Genomic DNA, 22,873 nt, shown 5'->3' on the forward strand with positions numbered 1-22,873 from the left:
GACTTTTCCCAATTACTGTGCTTAGCCCAATCCCCCACCCTCGGGAGTGGTCATTACACCTCACCGCTACCCCCCAGCAGCCAGCTGGCCATCAGAGACAACAGGAGTCTCACTGCAGTTTGGGGCTGACTGCGAAGTGTACCATGATGGGTTGGGGTGGGATATGAATGGGTAGGATCACCCAAACAGACAGACACACACACACACACACACACACACACACACGTATGCACATACACACATATCTACATTCACTCCCACGGATACGCACACGCACTCACACACAGATACAGAACACACACCCAAACGCAGGCACATACATGTGTTCACACATAAGCATAAACAGACATACATGTATACACATACAGCCACATACACACACGTGTGTGAACGTACATGTATGTACACGGATGCACAATCCACATTCTGGACAGAGAGTGAGAGGTAACATTCCAAGTAAGGGGTGCTTTCGTATCACCAGGTACCGGCTGAATCAGACCACAGTGAAAGACGGTGTGTGATGATGGTTGTAAATGTAGGATGTTGAGAGAGGTAATAAATCAGCCTTGATGGAATGGCGGAGCAAACTCGGCTCTGATCTTATCTCATGGATAAACAGCAGGTACTTTGAGAGCAGTAAGCTCCCGCAGACAACTGCGATCACACCCAGTGTAATGCTGTTAACCGAGGATTAATTGTCGTTCTGGACATTGTAGGAACCTCTCCTGATCTTGTACAAAGTAATGGCCCAGAGAGATCTTATCTTATACTAATTGAAGAGGAGCTGAGGGGACCAGCAGCAATGGGCAGGACAGGGAGAGGGGGTGATGTGCTTTGGGGTGGACTTGGCACTGATGGCAGGGCCTCCAGAGCAGTAGTTGAACTGAGATCACCAGAGAGGGCTGAGCGGCCCTGACTGAGCAGTGCAGATTTAACAAATCCGGGGCCCAGGGGGACATATTCAACCCCTCAAACCTGTCAGACAGGAGATCACCGCTGTGAGTGTGTGGGTGTGCGGGAGGGCGGGAAAGGGGCTGACATATTTTGTTGTTGGTGTTTCGTTCTGTTGTTGTGGCTGCCAAGCATCGCGGGAATGCTGTGTTGGTACCGGAATATGTGGAGACACTTGCGGGCTGCCCCCAGCAGATCCTTATACGTGTTGATTGTTAACGCAAACAACACATTTCACTCCACGCTTTGATGTGCAGTTCATATTACTATTATTCTATCACTATTTATTATTTATGGAGCAACTGTAATGAAAACCAATTTCCCCCGGGATCAATAAAGTATGACTATGACTATATGGTAAATAAATCTCAATCTGAATCTAACTTCTGCCTTAACTGAGCTAAGGCTCTGGGCCTGTCCTCATTGGAGTTGAGCAGAATGGGGGAGTGGTGAATCTCACTGCCAGGCAGAGGCCTGGATGGAGTGGATGTGGAAAGGATGTTTGCTGTAGTGGGGGAGTCTGGAACCAGAGGGTACATCCTCAGAATAGAGAGACGTCCACTTAGAACAAGTGGACTTAGCCAGAGGGTAATGAATCTGTGGAATTCACTGCCACAGGCAGGGAGGACAATGGGGTTGGGAGGGGTAATACAGAAAACAGCCGTGATGGAATGATAAAGTAGACTCGATGGACCAACTGGCCTAATTTTGCCCCAATGTCTTATGGTCTTATCTCTGTTTACTTTGGATCCATGAGCTTTATTTTCATGGTTCAGCGTCAGAATTGTAAAGTTCCCAATCTCTGCCTGTCAGTCTCTCTCTATCTTATTCTCTCACTATCTCTCTCCTTCCCTCATTCTCTCTCTTACTCTTTCTCTCTCATTCTCATACTACCCCTCTCCTCTCATTCTCTCCCGCTCTCTCATTCTCTCCCTCTCACTCTCATTCTCTCTCTCTCCCCCCCTCACTCACACTCTCTCTCTTTCTCCCTCACGCACTCTCTCTCTCACCCGCCTACTCTCTTTCTGGGGACAGGGTGAGTTTCACATTCCCATTGCTCCCTCTTCACGAGGAACTGCCTTTCGTCACCAGCCCGTGTCACAGGGTTCAGATTTTGTGTCCTGCCCTCTCTTCTCACCCACCTGCTCACCACCCTTACCCCCACTCTCCATCTTACCACCTCCCCTAACGTTGGAGTTCCTGGCCTGGGGCCCAGCCTCCTCGGTTAATGGTTTGGAGTCCATGGCATAAAATAATTTGGGAACCTCTGCCCTACACAGACTGAGGGCTGGCTGGGTAGGGGCACTGGGGTGGGGCAACTGCCTCCCACGAACTGGGACAAGATTGGGGAGACTGACATACTCTGAGATGGGATGTACCATGGAGAGCAATGGAGCTGTTTGTATCGTCGTCTGGTGTGGAGGGGCCACTGCACAGGATCGGAAACACCTGCGGAAAGTTACAAGCTCAGCTTGTGGGCACCAGCCTCCCCAGCACCGAGGACATCCTCGAAAGTGATGCCTCACAGAGGTGGCATCTGTCATTAAGGACCTGCCTCACACAGGACATGACCTCTTCTCATTTCTACCACTGGGCAGGAGGTACAGGAGCCTAAAGACACACACTCCATGTTCCAGGAACAGCTTCTTCCCCTCCACCATTAGATTTAGGAACGGACATTGAACCCATGAACACTGCCTCGATATTTGCTTTGTTTTGCTCTCTTTTTGCACCACGTAATTAAATTTTATATAAATCTTTGTTGTAATTTATAGTTTTATTATTATGTATTGCAATGTACCGCTGTCGCAAAACAACAAATCTCACAAAGTATGCCAGTGATGATAAACCTGATTCTGATTTGACTGGGATGGGTAGAAAATAAATTAATTAAGAAATGACACATTCATTTTTTTTTTAGAAAAAGCTTCACCTTAATAGCTGCTGTGAAAACAGATACAGTACACACAAACCGATAGGAGGTAGGTAAGGACGGGGCCTGTAACATAGATCGATCCACGACGACACCCTAATCCATAATTAACCATGCCCTGTAGCTAGATAAGAGAGAAGACAGTCTTCACATCACTTTCAGTAGTCTGGGAAACCACTTAGACACATACACATGGTGTCTCTAAAGGAGCGGAGGTCAAACTCCCAAATAATACACACAAAAAGTCCATGGACACACACCCTTCCAAACACCACCCGCCCCTAAAACACCCCTGGGCACAGAAAACAACTTTTTTTTTGGCATTTCCATTTTTTAAAAAATAAAAGAAGCAAGAAGCTAGAGACAGACTGTTTTATCTCTCCCCACGCTCAAATGCATTCCTGTGCCCTCCCGGCACATCCTCTCCCCCACCCCCCTGGGGGGACTAGTCAATCGTGGTGACTGGAGGAATCTGTCCACCTCAGATCCAGGCTGCCGGGGCAGCATCAGTGTAAGGAAGAGGAGGAAGATGGGCAGGGAGGGGTGGGGTGGAAGTTGGCAGGGGACACACTCCGCATTCAAGGCTCTTTGCCAAGAATTAATGTCTTCCCTGCCCCAACGTAACACCTCTAACCCACCCCCACACACACATGCGCGCGTGCACACACACACACACACACACACACACACACACACACACCCACTCACCCACACCCACACAATGGCCAACCTCTCCCCCCCACTACCACATTCCCCCCCTCTGGAGACTCGTTCTGAAAGGAAGACCCGCAGAAGGAGCTCCTCACATTCCCTGTCGGCGGGAACCAGCAGCCACGAGCAGGCCTGAGGCCTAACTCTAGGGCTGACTCCAGTAATTGAAGCTGCCTGCTACAGACTGAGCCCTGATTCTAAATTGGCGACTGAACTGCGCCCCCCCTTCCCTCCACCCCCCCCCCGTGAACCTTAAAGTCAGTAGTAATTCACCTTTCCAGAAACTTCTGGCTCCCATTTTTTTTTGGCAAGACCTCCAACTTACTCTCACAGCTATCAATACTGACAGACCCATTCTCCACTACTGGGGGTCCCCCTTTCTAATACTGCACTTACAGGAAGCTGTAATTAAAAAGTAATTTATTCAGTATGAAGGGTCCCTCCCTCTCCCACCCCACAGAACCAGTCCCGGTTAGATTCACCGTTCTTCCTGTCTTCAGGAAAGTGTCTGGGGAGCAAGCAGACCAAATCTGGATGCATCCTGGAGCTCACCTCTTTTGCTTTCTCTGTTGCCAGGGGCTCCCCTCGGGGACGTTCACCACGCACAGAAAGTTAACCAGGACCAAAACAAAAATTAACAAGTGGCCGTGGGGCCCTCCGATACACGGAACAGGCATCGTAAAGTCACAATAGTCCAATTATACCCTTGAAGACAGGAGGCAGTTTGCCTTTAACGGTTAGATTTCTCTCCGGGTTGTTGAGGGCCTTCACCTCAGTGCGGGTTCAAATGTCAGTGCGCACCCAGGCCGCGTTACCAGTTCATCATCGAGTTCCTGTTCAGTGTCATGAAGAAAACCTGGCTACTTCCACCAGAGCGCACAGACGCAAAGAAGACCTACAGAGACGGGGAAGCCATCAGGGTGTGGAGCACCGAAGGAGAGAGGAATCAGGGAGGCAGAGAGAGAGAGGGGCAAAAAAAAAGGAGAGATTGAGAGAGAGAAGAGAGGAGGAGTGAGAAAGAGGATGGAGAAAAGGGAGAGCGAGAGGAGGACAGGGAGAGAGGGAGAGGGGAAGAGAGGGGGAGAGGGAAGGAGGGAGAGGTGGAGAGAGGAGATGGAGAGAGAGTACAAGAGAGGAGAGAGATTGATAGATGAGAGAAAGAGAGAGGGAGAGATCAGAGGAAGGGAGAGATAAGAGAGAATGAAGTGCAGAGGAGGGAGAGGGAGAAGAGAAACAGGGAGAGTGGGAGAGGGCAGAGAGGGAGAGAGAAAGGAGAGAAAGGGGATAAAAGAGTGGAGGGAGGAAAGGGAGAGAAATGGGAAGGGGATAGAGGGGAAGGAGAGATGGAAAGAGAGAAAGAGGGAGAGGGAAGGGTGAAGGGACGGCAGGGAGAAGGAGAGAGAACAGATTTTTGTTACAAAGCTCTGGTCAACCCGTATCTAGAATACTGTGTTCAGTTCTGGTCGCCCCATTACTGGGAGAATGTCAAGAGGTCACCAGGATGTTGTCTAGATTAGAGGGCATGTGCTATAACGAGAGATTGGACAAGCTTGAGTTGTTTTCTCTAGATCAGTGAAGGCTGAGAGGAGACCCTGATAGGAATTTCGGAGTAGCTAGACAGCTGGTATGTTTTTCCCAGGGTTGAAATGTCTGACATCAGAAGGCATGCATTGAGGTGAGAGGGGGTAATTTCAAAGGAAATGTTAGGGGGCAAGTTTTTTTTTTTTACAGAGAGTGGTGAGTGCCTGGAGTGGTGGTAGACACAGATATAAAGTTTTAAAAGCTCTTGGACAGGCACATGAATGTACAACGAATGGAGGGATATGGACATTCTAGATCCAAGGTCTTCATGTTGGCAGAAGGGATTAGTTAATTAATATTCTAATTACTAGTTTAATTGCTGGAGGGATTGAATTTAACAGCAGTGTGGTTATGCTGCAACTGTATAGGGTACTGGTGAGGCTGCATATGGGGTACTATGTGTAGTTCTAGTCTCCATATGTACAATGAAGAGGAGGTTCACTGGGTTGATTCTGGAGATAAGGGCGTTAGCCTATGAGGACAGACCGAGTCATTTGGGACTGTACTCGAAGTTCAAAGTTCAAAGTAAACCTATTGTCAAAGTACATACTGTATATGTCATCAGAAACAACCCTGAGATTCGTTGTCTTGCGGGCATTCACAATAAATACAAGAAACACAAGGAATTATTGAAAGATAGCACCCAACAGGATGGACAAACACAATGTGCAAAAGACAAAAAACTGTGCAAATAGAAAATAGAAAAAAATAAATAAACAATAAATATTGAGAAGATGAGATGAAGAGTTCCTGAGAATGAGTCTATAGGTTGTGGGAACAGTTCATTGTTGGGGTGAATGAAATTGAGTGAGGTTATCCCTACTGGTTCAAGATACTGATGGTTGAGGGTTAATAACTGTTCCTGAACTCTGGTGGCGTGGGTCCCCACTGGAATTCAGAAGAATAAGAGGGGATCTCATAGAAAAATATAAAATTATGAAAGGGATTGATAAAATGGAGTAGGAAAGTTATTTCCAATGGTAGGTGAGACAAGAACGAGAAGATATAAATGTTTGGGGGATTAGATTTCGGACAGAGATGAGGAAAAAGTGCTTTTCCCAGAGTGCGGTGAATCTATAAATTCCTCAGAGAAGGAGTAGAGGCTACATCATTAAATATAGTTAAGACACAGTCAGATAACTCTGATGTGCACGGTCGCAAGTCCAGGGCTAGCAACTTCATTCTGTAAAAACCCAAGCTGCAGAAAAGCCAGCAGAAACTCCAAAGACCTCATCGCTGGGAGAGGAAGGGTCTTCAAAGAGGGGCTACACCTGGTGACAATGGGAAAAACTGGCCCAGCACAGAGGACCCTGGTGAGCTGCTGTGGTGGCTTATGTCCCAGGAGGGGCAATGGGATTTAAAGAAGAGAAGAACAATTAGATAGGTATATACAAAGCAGGGGAATTGATGACTCTGGGGAAAAGGCAGGCAGGTGGAGCTGAGTCCATTACCAGATCAACTTGATCTTATTGAACGGTGGAGCAGGTTCAACGGGCCAGGTGGCCCATTCCAGCTCCTATTTCTAAAGTTCTTTATTCTGATTAGTTGGGCACAACATGGTGGCATTCCTTGCTCTAAGGTTCTATTTCTCATTTCTATCAGTTTCTAAGTTTGTTATCTTTAGTTGTTTGTCCGTCCTGCTGGGTGTGGTCTTTAATTGATTCTATTGTGTTTCTGGTATTTACTGTGAACGCCTGCAAGAAAATGAATCTCAGGATGATGTGTGGTGGCATACATGTACGTTGAGAATCAATTTACTTTGAACTTTAAAGTAACTTAGTGCCACGCTGCGCAGTAGTCCCGGATCTCGGTCTCTCTGTGCCTCTGGGCTGGTGAACTCCTTACCTTGTCATTCCGTTCACACAGAAACTTGAGGCGCTGAGCTCTCTTATGCATGAAGACCCCATCCAGGTGGCCCGTCTCTACTGAGCGGATCTCGATGGCCTTCTCCCCCCATCCCATGATCTGGCTGGAATGGATATACGCTGCGGAAAACAATGTAGAGAGCTCGTTAGCTGGGACCCACTGCCAGCAAGCGATGAGAGATCAACTTCGGAAGGTCAAATTTGAAGGCAGCGTTGGACTGACTGTTTTAATTCTTAGGTTAGACTGTTTAATTGCTATTTTTTCTGTGGCTTAACAACTAAAGGTCTGTTTGTACTGTACTTCATATAATTGCTTATATACGTATAGTACTGTGCAAAATTCTGATGCATATACTGTATATATATATATATATATATATATATATATATATATAGAGAGAGAGAGAGAGAGAGAGAGCTGACGTGCCTAGGGTTTTGCACAGTATTATATTTGCCAACGTAGAGCGGGGAGCCAGTTTGTAAATCTGGCCGGAGTAAAGGATGTTGAGAATGGCGTGGGTAGAATGCCTTGGAGCACTACCCCACCTTCCTGCCTATCCTTCCATGTTATCTGATGTCCTTGGATATTTAATTTCCAATCCTCTCCACCCTGCAACCACGTTTCTGTAATGGCCACTAAATTATACCCCTTTGTACTGGTTTGTGCCACTGACCTTGTTCCGAATACTACGGGCATTCAAATAAAGTGTCGTTACACTCATTGTGCTTTTAAAATCTTGTAATCTTTTACTCTTTTGCACGTGACCTTTCTTCACTCCATTCTTACTTTTCTCTTTTTTATCTTTTGCTTTTCTTTATCTTTATCCACACTTCTCTTTTTTCCTTTATCCGTACTTCTCCAATCTGTTGAACACACCCCTCCATGATTTAGTTTAAAACCCTCCCTCTCTTCACTTGCCAGACTGTCTGTTTTCAACTCTTTGTTCTATTAACACTTAATAAAACTTGTTGCTTCACAATCATTTTATGCCTCTTTCCTAACTTCTGAAAAAACCTTGGATTATACACTTCAGAATGCAACAGCAGAGTACAGGACTATTGGTCAGATTCTTAGCAGAGTGGAGGAACAGAGGGATCTTGGAGTCCGGGTCAATAGATCCCTCAACGTTGCAGCAGAGGTTGCTAGGGTTGTTAAGCACGTGTATGATGTGTTGACCTTCATTAGTCGGGGGATCGGGGGATTGAGTTCAACAGCCATGAGGTAATGTCGCAGCTCCAGAAAACCCTGGTCAGACCACACTTGGGAGTATTGTGTTCAGTTCTGCTCACCTCATTATAGGAAGGATGTGGAAGCTCAGAGAGGGTGTACAGAAGATTTTCCAAGATGCTGTCTGGATTAGAGAGCATGTCTTATGAGAATTGGTTGAGCAAGCTCGGGGTTTCCTCTTTGGAGTGAAGGAGGACGAGAGGTGACTTGACAGACGTGTACAAGATGATAAGAGGTACACATTGAGTGGAATCCAGAGATTTTTCCCAGGTCAGAAATGGCTAATACAGTGATTGGAGGGAAGTATAGGGGAAGATATCAGAGGTAGGTTTACTTACACAGAGAATAGAACACCCTATCAGGGGTGGTGTGTATATATACTTCGTTGGTCAGGGTACCAGCTGTCTACATGATATGGAACCAGAACCAAGTTTACTATCGCTGGCATGTGTCACGAAATTTGTTAACTTAGCTGCAGCAGTTCAATGCAATACATAATATAGAAGAGGAAAAACAAAATAACAATAATAATTATAAATAAATAAGAAAATCAATTAAAGTATACGCATACTGAAAAGATTAAAAATCATGCAAAAAACGGGAATAATATATTAAAAAAAGTGAAGTAGGGTTCAATGCCCATTTAGGAATCAGATGGCAGAGGGGAAGAAGCTGTTCCTGAATCGCTGATTGTGTGCCTTCAGGCTTCTGTATCTCCTACCTGATGGTAACAGTGAGAAAAGGGCATGCCCTGGGTGCTGGAGGTCCTTAATAATGGACGCTGCCTTTCTGAGACACTGCTCCCTAAAGATGTCCTGAATATTTGTAGGCTAGTGCCCAAATGGAGCTGACTAAATTTACAACCCTCTGCAGCCTCTTTCAGTCCTGTGCAGTAGCCCCCCCCGCATACCAGACAGTGATGCAGCCTGTCAGAATGCTCTCCACGGTACATCTAAAGAAGTTTTTGAGTGTATTTGTTGACATGCCAAATCTCTTCACACTCCTAGTGAAGTATAATTGCTGCCTTGCCTTCTTTATAACTATATCGATATATTGGGACCAGGTTAGTTCCTCAGAAATCTTGACACCCAGGAATTTGAAACTGCTCACTCTCTCCACTTCTGATCCCTCTGTGAGGATTGGTATGTGTTCCTTCATCTTACCCTTCCTGAAGTCCACAATCAGCTCTTTCATCTTACTGATGTTGAGTGCCAGGTTGTTGCCACGACACCACTCCACTAGTTGGCATATCTCACTCCTGTACGCCCTCTCGTCACCACCTGAGGTTCTACCAACAATGGTTGTATTGTCAGCAAATTTATAGATGGTATTTAAGCTATGCCTAGCCACACAGTCATGGGTATAGAGAGAGTAGAGCAGTGGGCTAAGCACACACCCCTGAGGTGCACCAACGTTGATTGTCAGCGAGGAGGATATGTTATCACCAATCTGCACAGACTGTGGTCTTCTGGTTAGGAAGTTGAGGATCCAATTTCAGAGGGAGGTACAGACACTCAGATTCTGCAACTTCTCAATGGTATTGAATGCTGAGCTATAGTCGATGAACAGCATCCTGACATAGGTGTTTGTGTTGTCCAGGTGGTCTAAGGCCGTGTGAAGAGCCATTGAGAATGCATCCTCCATTGATCTATTGTGGCTATGGGCAAATTGCAATGGGTTCAGGTCCTTGCTGAGGCAGGAGTTCAGTCTGGTCATGACCAACCTCTCAAAGCATTTCATCACTGTAGATGTGAGTGCTACCGGGTGATAGTCAGAAAGGCAGCTCACATTATTCTTCTTAGGCACTGGTATAATTGTTGCCTTTTTGAAGCAAGTGGGAACTTCCTACTGTAGCAGTGAGAGGTTGAAAATGTCCTTGAATACTCCCATCAGTTGGTTGGCACAGGTTTTCAGAGCCTTACCAGGTACTCCATTGGGACCTTCTGCCTTGCGAGAGTTCACTCTCTTTAAAGACAGTCTAACATCGGCCTCTGAGACTGAGATCACAGGGTCATCAGGTGCAGCAGGGATCTTCACAGCTGTAGTTGTGTTCTCCCTTTCAAAGCGTGCATAGAAGGCATCGAGTTCATCTGGTCATTAAGCATCATTGTCATTCATACCATTGGGTTTCACTTTGTAGGAAGTTATGTCTTGCAAACCCTGCTACAGTTGTCATACATCTGATGTCCCCTCTAACTTCATTCAAAATGGTCTCTTCACCCTTGAAATAGCCCTCTGGAAATCATACCTGCTTTTCTGGTACAGACCTGGGTTGCCAGACTTGAATGCTACAGATCCAGCCTTCAGCAGACGACGTACCCCCTGGTTCATCCATGGCTTTTGGTTTGGGAATGTAGAGTAAGTCTTTGTAGGCACACTCTCATCCACATAGGTTTTAATGAAGTCGGTAACAACTGCAATATCCACATTCGAAGATGAATCCCTGAATACAGTCCAGTCCACCGATTCAAACCAGTCCTGTAGGCACTCCTGTTGCTTCCCTTGTCCAAACCTTCTTGGTCCCCACTGCTGGTGCTGCAGTCTTCAGTCTCTGCTTGTACTCAGGGAGTAGAAGTACAGCCAGGTGATCAGAGCTACTGAAGTGAGGGTGTGGAATAGCACGATTCAAATCCTTGATGGTGGTGTAACAATGGTCCGGTGTATTGTTTCCTCTGGTATTGCAAGTGATCTGTTGATGGTAATTGCTTAGTGATTTTTTTCAGACTGGCCGGTTAAAATCTCCTAAAACAATGGTGAAGGCGTTAGGATGCGCTGTTTTGTGCATGTTGATCCCATTGCTCAGATCATCAAAAAACTGCTTGACATTGGTCTGAGGTGGAATGTATACTGCTATCAAAATGACCTCGGAGAACTCCCATGGTAGGTAAAAAGGACGGCACTTAACTACTAGATATTCCAGGTCTGGGGAGCAGAATTGGGACAGCACTGATATACTTGTGCACCAAGAAGAGATGATCATGAGGCATACTCCTCCACCTCTGCTTTTGAGAGACTCTATAGATGTATCCTGACAGCGTATTCAGACCTGTTGATCTGAATCGTTGGATCCGGTATGGAAGGGGTTAACCAGGATTCCGTGAAACAAAGGACACATGCGGTCCTGATGTCCCTCTGATTCAGCACCCTGGATCTGAGATCATCAATGTTATTCACCAGAGTCTGCACGTTTGCCAGCAGGATAGTCGGTATCGGGAGTTTAAAACCCAGTTTCTTTAAACGCACTTGCATTCCTGATCCTGCGTGGAATCCGAGAAGTCTGTCCGCAATCAGCGTTGTTTCTGTCAGTTTTAAGCAGCAATGGTTTGTTTAAACACATTAAGATATCTTTATTGACTGTACTGACCTTGGAAGCAGTTGTGCTTTTTAGCTGTATCAGGCTGAAACGAGAATATTTAATCGTCTCCATTGAGATTTCTGCTGCCATACGAGTCATCTTGAGGCGCCCCGGAAGAAAAAAACCAATATGGAGAGCAAGCTGATAATATACAAGACTACGCAAAAGCTTTAGGCATTATGCTGTATATCGCTAGGACACCTAAGACTTTTGCACAGTCATTTTATGTATTGCATTGTCCTGTTGCTGAAAAAAAAAACAAATTTCATGACATGTGAGTGATGATAAACCTGATATGGGTCTCTATTGTGGACTGAGATTGGGAAGGGGGCAGGGAGGGAGGAATTATCATTGAGAAAAGGGGAAGGGAGAGGGGAGGAGTGGGAGTGAACATGGCGCAGCACATCGCAGAAACCAATCTTCCGTCCTTGGATTCACTTTACACCACACGCTGTCGGAGCAGTGCTGCCAGGATAATCAAGGGACACGACCCACCCAGCCAACAGACTTTTCATCCCTCTTCCCTCTGGGAGAAGGTTCAGGAGCTTGAAGACTCGTACGGCCAGATTTGGGAACAGCTTCTTTCCAACTGTGATAAGACTGCTGAACGGATCCTGACCCAGATGTGGGCCGTACCCTCCAAATATCCGGACCTGCCTCTCGGTTTTTTTGCACTACCTTACTTCCCAGTTTTCTATTTTCTATTTATGATTTATAATTTAAATTTTTAATATTTACTAATTTTAACTATTTTTAATATTTTAAATATTTAATATTTGTAATCCAGGGAGTGTGAAGCGCAGATAAATATCACTGTGATGATTGTACGTTCTAGTACCAATTGTTTGGCGACAATAAAGTATAAAGTACCAGAGAAATTCCGCAATGATCAATAAACCAATTGTTTGGAAGCAAATGAACTTGCCTGGTGTCTCAGGGCTGAATATCTCCAGCATCACCACCCCACCCTGGCAGTCTTTCACTGGCACCTGTCCCACACCCCTCCCATGGGACCCCACCCTCACCATTCCCAACATTCTTTGCTCCCGCTAGATTTACATACTGCCTCTCTGCTCTAGTTTTATATATATGTTCCTCAGACTCTTGTACAGCATGTAAATATTTATTATAGTAATTTATGGCGGTTTTATTATGTAATGCACTGTACTGCTGCCGCAAAACCACACATTTCATGACATATGCCGGTGATATTAAACCCGATTCTGATTCTGATTTTGACATTAGAAAGATTTCAGAAACTCTCAAATGAGCACACAGATGATAGACACATGGTGGGCTACTGGGAGGGGAAATGACCTGTACCTGCTGGAGTTAAGAAGAATGATGGGGAATCTCATTGAAACTTATCGAATATTGAAAGGTCTAGATTGAGTGGATATGGAGGGGATGTTTCCTGTAGTAGGGGAGTCTAGCACCACAGAGCACAGCCCCAGAATGGAAGAACGTCCCTTTAGATCACAGATGAGGAGGAATTTCTTTAGCCAGAGGGTGGTGAATCTGTGGAATTCATTACCACAGATGGCTGTGGAGGCCAAGTCATTGAGTATATTTAAAGTGGAGGGTGCTAAGTTCTTGATTAGTCAGGGCATCAAAGATTATGGAGAGAAGGCAGGAGAATGCGTCTGAGAGGGATAATAAATCAGCCATGATGGAACGGCAGAGCAGACTCGATGGGCCAAATGGCCGAATTTTGCTTTATTAGTATGTCTTATGGACTAATGGCTAGAGTGAGTGAAAAGGTTGGCACTATATTATAGGGTGAAGGACCTGAACTGTGTTATAATGTTCTATGTGCTGTGTTCTGTGTTCCATATTCTACGCTCAATAAACAGAAAGGAAGAGAGGAGAATCTGTCTTACCAACTGACGTGGGCATCTCGCCCCACTGCAGCACGATATCCTTGGTGATGCGGCCGTAGGTGTTGACATAAACACCCTCATCCTCGTAGCACACTAGCATCTCCATCCCGTCTGTCTTAGGTAAGATGATGAGCGCATGTGGGGTGACGTTACCCTGAATCTGGAGTGGGACATGTCACAAAGAGTTCCAGGTTAGAACAGCTCATGAGCTGCCCCCCCCTCCTAATCTGTCCAAGTCCTCCTGCAGACTCTGTGCTGCTCCTGAATGTCTGGTCTGGAGGGGCCACTGCACTGGATCAGAAAAAGCTGCAGAAAGTTGTAAACTCAGCCAGCTCCGTCATGGGCACCAGCCTCCCGAGCATCAAAAAGACACCCATCACCCAGGACATAGAGTCATAGATAAGTACAGCACGAAAACAGACCATTTGGCCCATCAGATCTGTGACAAACTTTTTAAACTACCGTCGACCTGCACTGGGATGCTAACCCTCCATTCCTCAACAATCCATGTACCTATGGGAACGTATCTTCAATGTTGGAACTGAGCTTGCATGCACCATTCTCATGAACCTCGAAGGGAGGATGTTTCCACTCATGTTCACTTTAAAATTTTCACCTTTCTCCCTTAACCCATGATCTCTGGTTGTAGTCCCACTCAACCTCAGTGGAAAAAGCCTGCTTACATTTACCCTATCTGTACCCCTCATAATTTTGTATTCTTCTATGAAATCTCTCTCAGTCTTCTACAGTCTAAAGAATACAGTCCTAATCTATTCAATCTTTCCTTCTGACCCGGGTCCTCCAGACCCAGCAACATCCTTGTAATTTTTCCCTGTACTCTTTCATAGTCATAGTCATAGTCATACTTTATTGATCCTGGGGGAAATTGGTTTTCGTTACAGCTGCACCATAAATAATAAATAGTAATAAAACCATAAATAGTTAAATAGTAAAAAGTAAATTATGCCAGGAGATAAGTCCAGGACCAGCCTATTGGCTCAGGGTGTCTGACCCTCCAAGGGAGGAGTTGTAAAGTTTGATGGCCACAGGCAGGAATGACTTCCTATGACGCTCTGTGTTGCATCTCGGTGGAATGAGTCTCTGGCTGAATGTACTCCTGTGCCCACCCAGTACATTATGTAGTGGATGGGAGACATTGTCCAAGATGGCATGCAACTTGGACAGCATCCTCTTTTCAGACACCACCGTCAGAGAGGCAAGTTCCATCCCCATAACATCACTGGCCTTACGAATGAGTTTGTTGATTCTGTTGGTGTCTGCTACCCTCAGCCTGCTGCCCCAGCACACAACAGCAAACATGATCGCACTGGCCACCACAGACTCGTAGAACATCCTCAGCATCGTCCGGCAGATGTTAAAGGACTTCGGTCTCCTCAGGAAATAGAGGACGGCTCTTTTCCTTCTTGTAGACAGCCTCCGTGTTCTTTGACCAGTCCAGCTTATTGTCAATTCATATCCCCAGGTATTTGTAATCCTCCACCATGTCCACACTGACCCCCTGGATGGAAACAGGGGTCGCTGGTACCTTAGCTCTCTTCAGGTCTACCACCAGCTCCTTTCAACCTTCATTACATCTTTCCTGCAGGTAGGTGAGCAAACCTGCACACAATACTCCAAATTAGGTCTCACCAACGTCTTATACAACCTCAACAAAACATCCCATCTCCTATACTCAATACTTTGATTTATGAAGTCAATGTGCCAAAAGCTTTCTTTATGACCCTATCAACCTGTGACGCCACTCTCAATGAATTATGGACCAGTATCCCCTTGTCTGCATCAAATTCCACCTGCCATTTTTTAGCCCATTTTTCCAGCTCATGCAAATCCCCCTGAAATCCATAATCCCTGTTCACTACACCCCCAGTCTTGGTGTCATCCACAAATTTGTCGATCCAGTTCATCACATTAGCATCCAGATCGTTGTTACAGACAATAATCAACAAACCCAGCACAAATCCCTGCAGCACTCCTCTATTCACAGGCCTCTGCTCTCTGGCTTCTCCCACAAACCCAATGTCTTACCACCTCATCTTGAATGCCGAGCAACTGAAACTTCTCGACCCATGTGGGACCTTGCAAATGCTTCACTAAAGTCCATGTGGACACCATCCACTTTCCTGTTAACTTCCTTGAAAAGCTCTAAAAGATTGGTTAGACATGACCTACCATGCACGAAGTTATGCTGACTATCCATAATCAGTGAACATCTATCCAAATACTTAAGTATACATCTTATCCCTTAGAATACCTTTCAATAACCTTCTCACAACTAATGTCAGGCTCACATGCCTATAATTTCCTGGTTTATTTTAATAGCCTTTCTTAAACAGGGGAACAACATTAGTTATCCTCCCAACTTCCGGTAACTCACCTGTTACTGAGGATGACTTAAATATTTCTGCCAGGGCTCTTGTCTGCACTTGCCTCCTGTAGGGTCCAAGGGAACACCTTATCAAGCCCTGCAGATTTATCCACCCTTAGGACAACAAACATCTCCTCTGTTACCTGTACAGGGTCCATTAAGTTGATGATGCTTTCTAACTTCTATAGACTCTGTATTCCTCTCAAGTTAATACAGATGGAAAACATTTATTTACGATCTACCCCATCTCTTTTGGCTTCACACATGGATTACCATTCTGACCTTCCAGAGGACCAATTTTGTCCTTTGCAATGCTTCTGTACTTACTGTGCCTGCAGAACTCCTTCAGATTCTCCTTTATCTTGTCTGCTAGAGCAACTTCATGCCTTCTTTTAGACTTCCTAATTACCTTCTTGTGTTCTCCTGAATTTCTTGTACTCCATAAGCATCTCATTTGCTCCTACCTGTTCATAAGCACTTCCTCTTTTCTCTTAACCAGGGCCTCAATATCTCTTGAAAACCAAGCTTTGTGCTCTCAAAACTTTTGAAGGCCTCCCACTTCCCAAGTGACTTTTGCCAGGAAACAACCTAGTCCAATCCACACTTGCCAGATCCTTTCTGATACCATCAAAATCAATATTTCTCCAATTTAGAATCTCAGCATGCAGACCAGACCTATCTTTTTGTATATTTACTTTGAAAATAATGGTATTGTGATCAATAGATGCCCTGCCTCATTCTTAATGAGAAGATCAAGTATCACACACTCTCTCATTGGGACTTCTACGTACTGATTAAAGAAACTTTCCTGAATATATTGGACAAACACCATCCCATCATGTTCTTTTATAGTCTACAATCTCTGTTCAAATTTGTTTCTCTAAATCCCTTGGACTGTTGGGTGGTCTGTAATACAGCCCCATTAACATGGTCATGCCTTTCTTATTTCTGTTCTACCCATAACGCCCCATTAGACAGGTTCTCCAATCTGTCTTGATGGAGCACTGCCATGACATTTTCCCTGACTAGTAATTTCACTCCTCCTCTTTTAATCCCTCCTGCTCTGTCGCATCTCAAACAACGGAACCGTGCAACATTGAGCTGCCAGTTCTGCCCCTCCTGCAACCAAGACTCACTAATGACTACATTAGCATAATTCTCAGTGATGATCCATGCCCTGAGCTCATCGGCTTTTCCTACAATACTTCTTGCATTGAAATAAATGCAACTCAGGACACTAATTGTACCATGCTCAACCTTTTGATTCCTGACTTTGTCTGAGGTCTTAACAACATCTGTCTCCACAAGCTCTCTACTATCTGTTCTGGCATTCTGGTTCCCATCCCCCTGCAACTCTGGTTTAAACCCCCCTCCCACCTCACCATGCAGCATTAACAAGCCTCCCCACGAGGATATTCATCCCCGTCCTGTTCAGGTGCAAACTGTACAGGTCCCACCTTCCCTGGAAGAGATCCCAATGATCCAAAAATCTTATGCCATCCCTCCTATACCAACACCTTAGCCACATGTTAAATTGTATAATTGTCCAAGTTCTGGCCTCACTAGTACGTGGCATGGGTAGCAATCCTGAAATCACAACCCTGGAGTTCCTACCCTTTAACTTAGCATCTAACTCCCTGAACTTCTGATGCAGAACCTCACTCGTCCTACCCATGTCACTGGTACCTACATGGACCATGACTTCTGGCTGTTCACCCTCTCACATAAGAACGCTGAGGACTCAATCTGAGGCATCCCGGATCCTGGCAGCTGAGAGGTAACATACCGTCAGGGAATCTTATACTCACCCACAGAATCTCCTTTCTGTTCCCCTCACTAATGAATCCCCTATCATGACAGCTCGACTCTTCTCCCTCCTCCCCTTCTGAATTGCAGTCAGGCACAGAGCCAGAGACTTGACCACTGTGACTTTCCTCAGCTAGGTCATTTCCCCGAAAGGGGTATAACTGTTGTTGAGGGGGACAGCCACAACTGTACTCTTCACTGGCTAAGTAACCCCTTTCCCTTTACTGACTCTCACCCAGTTTCCTGTGTCCTCTACCTTGGGTGTAACTGTATGTCCTAGTATCATCCATCGGCTTCCCGAAAGATCTGGAGTTCATTCAGTTCCAGCTCCAACTCCTTTACGTGGATTATTAGAAGCTGCAGCTGGATGCACTTCCCACTAGGGTATTATTGGCAGGGACACTAGAGGTCTCCCTTCCTTCCCACATCCCACAAGAGGAACATTCCGCTTTATCCTGCTTTGCATTTTCACTGTTGCAACTGGGCAAATATAAAGAAGGAAGAACAAAATCCCCACTCTGTCCACTCCGACAATGGTCGTTCCGACAATGTCCACTCCGACAATGTCCGCTCCGACAATGGCCGCTCCGCTTACTCCAGCTTTACTCTAATTTGTGCTTGACAGTCAATCCCGAACACTGATTGCCTATGGCTCAAAGCTCCAAGCTGCCGTGAGTCGCTGCCTTTTCCCCTCAGTTGGCGAACCTCAGTGAACGACGTCTTCTCAGGCTTCTGATCTCTCCAGTTGGTTGCTGCTTAAAGCCCTCTTCTCACTGCTACCATCAGGGAGGAGCTACAGGAGTCTGGAGACACACACTCCGTGTTTCAGGAACAGCTTCTTCCCCTCTGCCATCAGATTTCTGAATGGACAATGCACCCATGAAAACTGCCTCACTATTTTTTCCATCTCTTTTTGCACAGTATTTCATAGTTTTATTTTATTATTATGTAGTGCAATGTACAGCTGCCACAAAACAACACATTTCTCGACATATACAGTGATATTAAACCTGATTCTGATTCGGATTCCTGATCACTACTTGCCCCTCCACCCATCTTTGTACCATTCACAGACTTGGCCACAAAGCCATCATTTCCATCATCCTAATTGTTGACATGTAACCCAGGTTTATCCCAGAGTTGAATTGCCTAATACTGGAGGGCATGCATTTGAGGTGAGAGGGGGTAATTTCAGACATGGCTATAAGCAGCACTGGGGCTCCACAGAGGGCTGTAATGGCTCCCTTCCTGTTTATCCTGTATACCTCGGACTTCAGATACAGCACTGAGTCATGTCATCTGCAGAAATGCAATAGTTGGGAGTATAAAGGGAGGATGGGAGGATGAATACAGGGCCCTGGTGGAGGACTTTGTCAAATGGTGCAGGCTCAATCAACTACAGCTCAACATCAGTAAGACAAAAGAGATGGTGATGGACTTTAAGAAGACGATACCTGCACTGCTCCCTGTTACTATTGATGGTGAGGACGTAGATGTGGTGAGGACCTACAAGTACCTGGAGGAGCACCTGGATGACAGACTTGAGTGGAGCATCAACACGGAGGCTGTGTACAAGAAGGGCCAGAGTCGCCTCTACTTCCTGAGGAGACGGAGGCCCTTTGGAGTGTGCAGGCCTCTCCTTCTCATCTTCTACCAGTCTGTTGTCACCAGGACAATCTTCAATGCAGTGGTGTGCTGGGGCAATGGCATCAACACGGGTGATGCCAACAGCCTCAATAAACTGTTTATAAAGACTGGCTCTGTTATAGGAGTCAGACTGGACACACTGGGGACTGTGGTAGAACAAAGGACCCTACGGAAAATCCTGACAATTCTGGACAATGTTTCTCACCCTCTGCATGCCAGCTTGGCTGAACAGAAGGTCACTTTTAGTAATAGACTGAGACAACTGTGCTGCTCCAAAGAGCGCTATATGAGGTCATTCTTACCCTCGGCCATTAGGCTCTATAATGAGTCAACCTGTAGCCGGGGAAATGAAGACCTCCCCTCCTGTTAGACTGTTTGCAGTAACTTCGTTTCTATTCTTTCTTACTTCTCTTCTAATATATGTATATTTGTAATTTTGTGCACTTGTAACGCTACTGTGATACTAATTTTCTTTGGGATCAATAAAATAAAGTGTACTTTTATACCCTTCCCACTGACCTGAAGTGCTGCAGTAACTGGACCATTACGCAGCACTCTCTCAAACCAGTGACTTCGAACCAACATCAAATGTCATTCCTCTTCATCAATCCTATTGCTGCGTTCCGTTAATTCACATTCCCTCAGCCATTCCCTTGCTTCTTAAGCCCATCACCCATGGTAACGTGGTGGTCATTGCAATGCCAGTAAAGCCTGGAGTTCAGAGTTCTATCCTGGTGCTGTTTGTAAGGAGTTTTCACGTCCCTCCCCCCCGCCCCCCGTGAACGTGTGGGTTTCCACCAGGTACTCTGGTTTCCTCCCACAGTCCAAAGACCTACCAGTTACTAGGTGAATTGGTCATTGTAAGTTCTCCCGTGATTAGGCTGGGTTTAAATAGGTGGATTGCTGGGGTGCTAACTAAACAAACAAACAAAAAGATAAATAAATAAATTCACTCTTTACTCAGAGGTTGTGAGATTGGCCATGGAAGTGATGGATGCAGGGTTGATTTCAACATTGAAAAGAAGATTGGACAGGTACATGGATGGGAGGGATATGGAGGGCGATGGAACTAAGCAGGAAATCAGGTTGGTATGGAGGAGTTGGGCTGAAGGGCCTGTTTCTACGACTCAAGCTCTGTGAACCTGATTTGTTCAACAGCTGATTCAATGGGAACTTTCTAAAGGGAGGTTGGTGTCTCTATCTGAGCTTCACTTAAAGCCTTCAATGAACCTGGCTCTCCCACCACCCAAGGCGCTCATTCCAGGCACCCACCACTGTAGCATAGTGGTTAATGCAACACGATTATCGTGCAGGCCAATGGGGTTCAATTCCCACCGCTGCCTGTAAGGAGTTTGCACGCTCTCCCTGTCACCATGTGGGTTTTCTCCCGGTGCTCCAGTTTCCTCCGACATTCCTATGCTGTACGACAATTGGGGGCCACAAGCATGTTGGGCCAGAACGTCCTGTTACCATACTGTACCTCGAAATAAAAATAAATTACTAACAAAAACCATAGACGCAGGAGCAAAATTAGGTCATTCGGCCCATCAAGTCTGCTCTGAAAGAGAGCTGGGAGTGACAGCAGGGTAAGGATCCTTCACAGGGCTAGCACAGGAATGACGGGCAGAATGCTCTCCTTCTGTGATCCAAAATCACTCCAGAACCATCTGCAGCTGACTTCAAATTTGAAGCAGACCCATAGAACAGTACAGCACTGGACAGGCCTTTTGGTACACAACAAGAACATAAGAAACAGGAGCAGGAGTCGGCCATCTGGCCTGTTGAGACTGCTCCACCATTCAATAAGATCATGGCCGATCTGGCCATGGACTCATCTCCACCTACTTTAACCTTTAATTCCCCTACTATGCAAAAATTTATCCAACCTTGTTTTAAATATATTTACTGAGGTAGCCTCCACTGCTTCATTGGGCAGAGAATTCCACAGATTCAACACTTTCTGGGAAAAGCAGTTCCTCCTCATCTCCATCCTAAATCTACTCCGCTGAATCTTGAGGCTATGTCCCCTAGTTCTACTCTCACCTACCAGTGGAAACTACTTTCCTGCTTCTATCTTATCTATCCCTTTCATAATTTTATACATTTCTATAAGATCTCTTCTCATCCTTCTGAATTCCAGCGAGTACAGTCCCAGGACACTCAATCTCTCCTCACAGTCTAACCTCCTCGTCTCTGGAATCAACCTGGTGAACATCCGCTGCACTGCCTCCAAAGCTGGTATATCCTTCCTCAACTAAGGAGACCAGGACTCCACGCAGTACTCCAGGTGCGGCCTCACCCGTACCCTGTACAGCTGCAGTAAAACCTTCCTGCTCTTAAATTCAATCCCTCTAGCAATGAAGGACAACATTCCATTTGCTTTCCTGATAGCCTGCTGCACCTGCAAAGCAACCTTTTGTGATTAATTCACATGTACTCCCAAGTCCCTCTGCACAGCAGCATGCCGCAATTTTTTACCATTTAAATGATAATCTGCTCTTTCATTTTTCCTTCTAAAGTGGATGACCTCGCATTTACCAACATTGTACTCCATCTGCCAGACCCTCACCCACTCACTTAACCTATCTACATCTCTCTGCTGACTCTCCAAATCTTTTGCACAATTTGCTTTTCCACTCAATTTAGTATCATCAGCAAACAGATACACTACACTTGGTCCCCTCTTCCAGATGGTTAATGTATATCGTGAACAGTTGCAGGCCCAGCACCGATCCCTGAGGCACACCACTCACCACTGACTGCCAACCGGAGAAACGAAGGAGCACAGACATGCAGCGGGTACCAGACAACTTAGAATCATGTACTGAGTAAAGTTAGGACGATTACATCAACTGAGCACTCAGTACCTTTGAGTAAAATGGAAAAGTATCTTCTTTGATTGCTATTGCTTTGCTGTTGATCTATGCAAATTGAGAAATTGACTCTTTTTCCTGAAGGTGCACAGAAATGCAAGTGGTACCAGACAACTCAGAATCCCAACTCTCTGCTTTCTATTGGTTAACCAATCCTCTCTCCACGCTAATACATCACACCCAACTCTATGCATCCTTATCTTACGGATAAGTCTTTTATGCAGTTTATCTGCATAATCTGGTACCAAACCAATTAAATTAGTAATCAAATGGCCAACTAAACTAATCTCTTCAGCCTACAGAATGTCCATATCCTTCCATTTCCCTCTCGTTCATGTGTCTATCTAAATGTCTCTTCAAAGTCTCGAATGTATCTGCCTCTACCACCACCCCAGGCAGCACATTCCAGACACCCACCACTCTCCATGTAAAAAAAAACTTGTCCCTCACATCTCCTTTGAAATTACCCCCTCTCACCTTAAATGCATGTCCTCTGGCATTAGACATTTCACCCCTGGGGAAAAGGTACTGTCTGTGCCTCTCATAATCTTCTAAACCTCTATCAGATCACCGCTCCGGAGAAAACAACCCAACCTTCCATTATGCACATGCTCTCTAATCCAGGCTGCATCCTGGTAAACCTCTTCCGCACCCTCT

At 45.6% G+C, this 22,873-nt stretch overlaps 1 protein-coding gene across 4 annotated transcripts in view; it reads right to left on the reverse strand.

Moving 5' to 3' along the window:
- Window positions 1–3,866: 3,866 nt before the first annotated feature.
- The window catches only part of LOC134345104 (TRAF2 and NCK-interacting protein kinase-like), a 255,068-nt gene continuing 236,061 nt past the window's right edge, over window positions 3,867–22,873 (reverse strand). For all 4 annotated transcript variants that reach the window (XM_063045266.1, XM_063045265.1, XM_063045267.1 and 1 more), the window contains 3 exons: window positions 13,505–13,664; window positions 7,022–7,161; window positions 3,867–4,490 (listed from right to left, as the gene is read on the reverse strand). In XM_063045266.1, coding sequence (XP_062901336.1) covers window positions 4,407–4,490; window positions 7,022–7,161; window positions 13,505–13,664 — 384 coding nt within the window. In that variant the 3' untranslated portion in view covers window positions 3,867–4,406. The remainder of the gene's footprint in view (window positions 4,491–7,021; window positions 7,162–13,504; window positions 13,665–22,873) is intronic.

The sequence above is a fragment of the Mobula hypostoma genome, chromosome 4, assembly GCF_963921235.1.
Source record: "Mobula hypostoma chromosome 4, sMobHyp1.1, whole genome shotgun sequence".
Classification (NCBI taxonomy): domain Eukaryota; kingdom Metazoa; phylum Chordata; class Chondrichthyes; order Myliobatiformes; family Myliobatidae; genus Mobula; species Mobula hypostoma.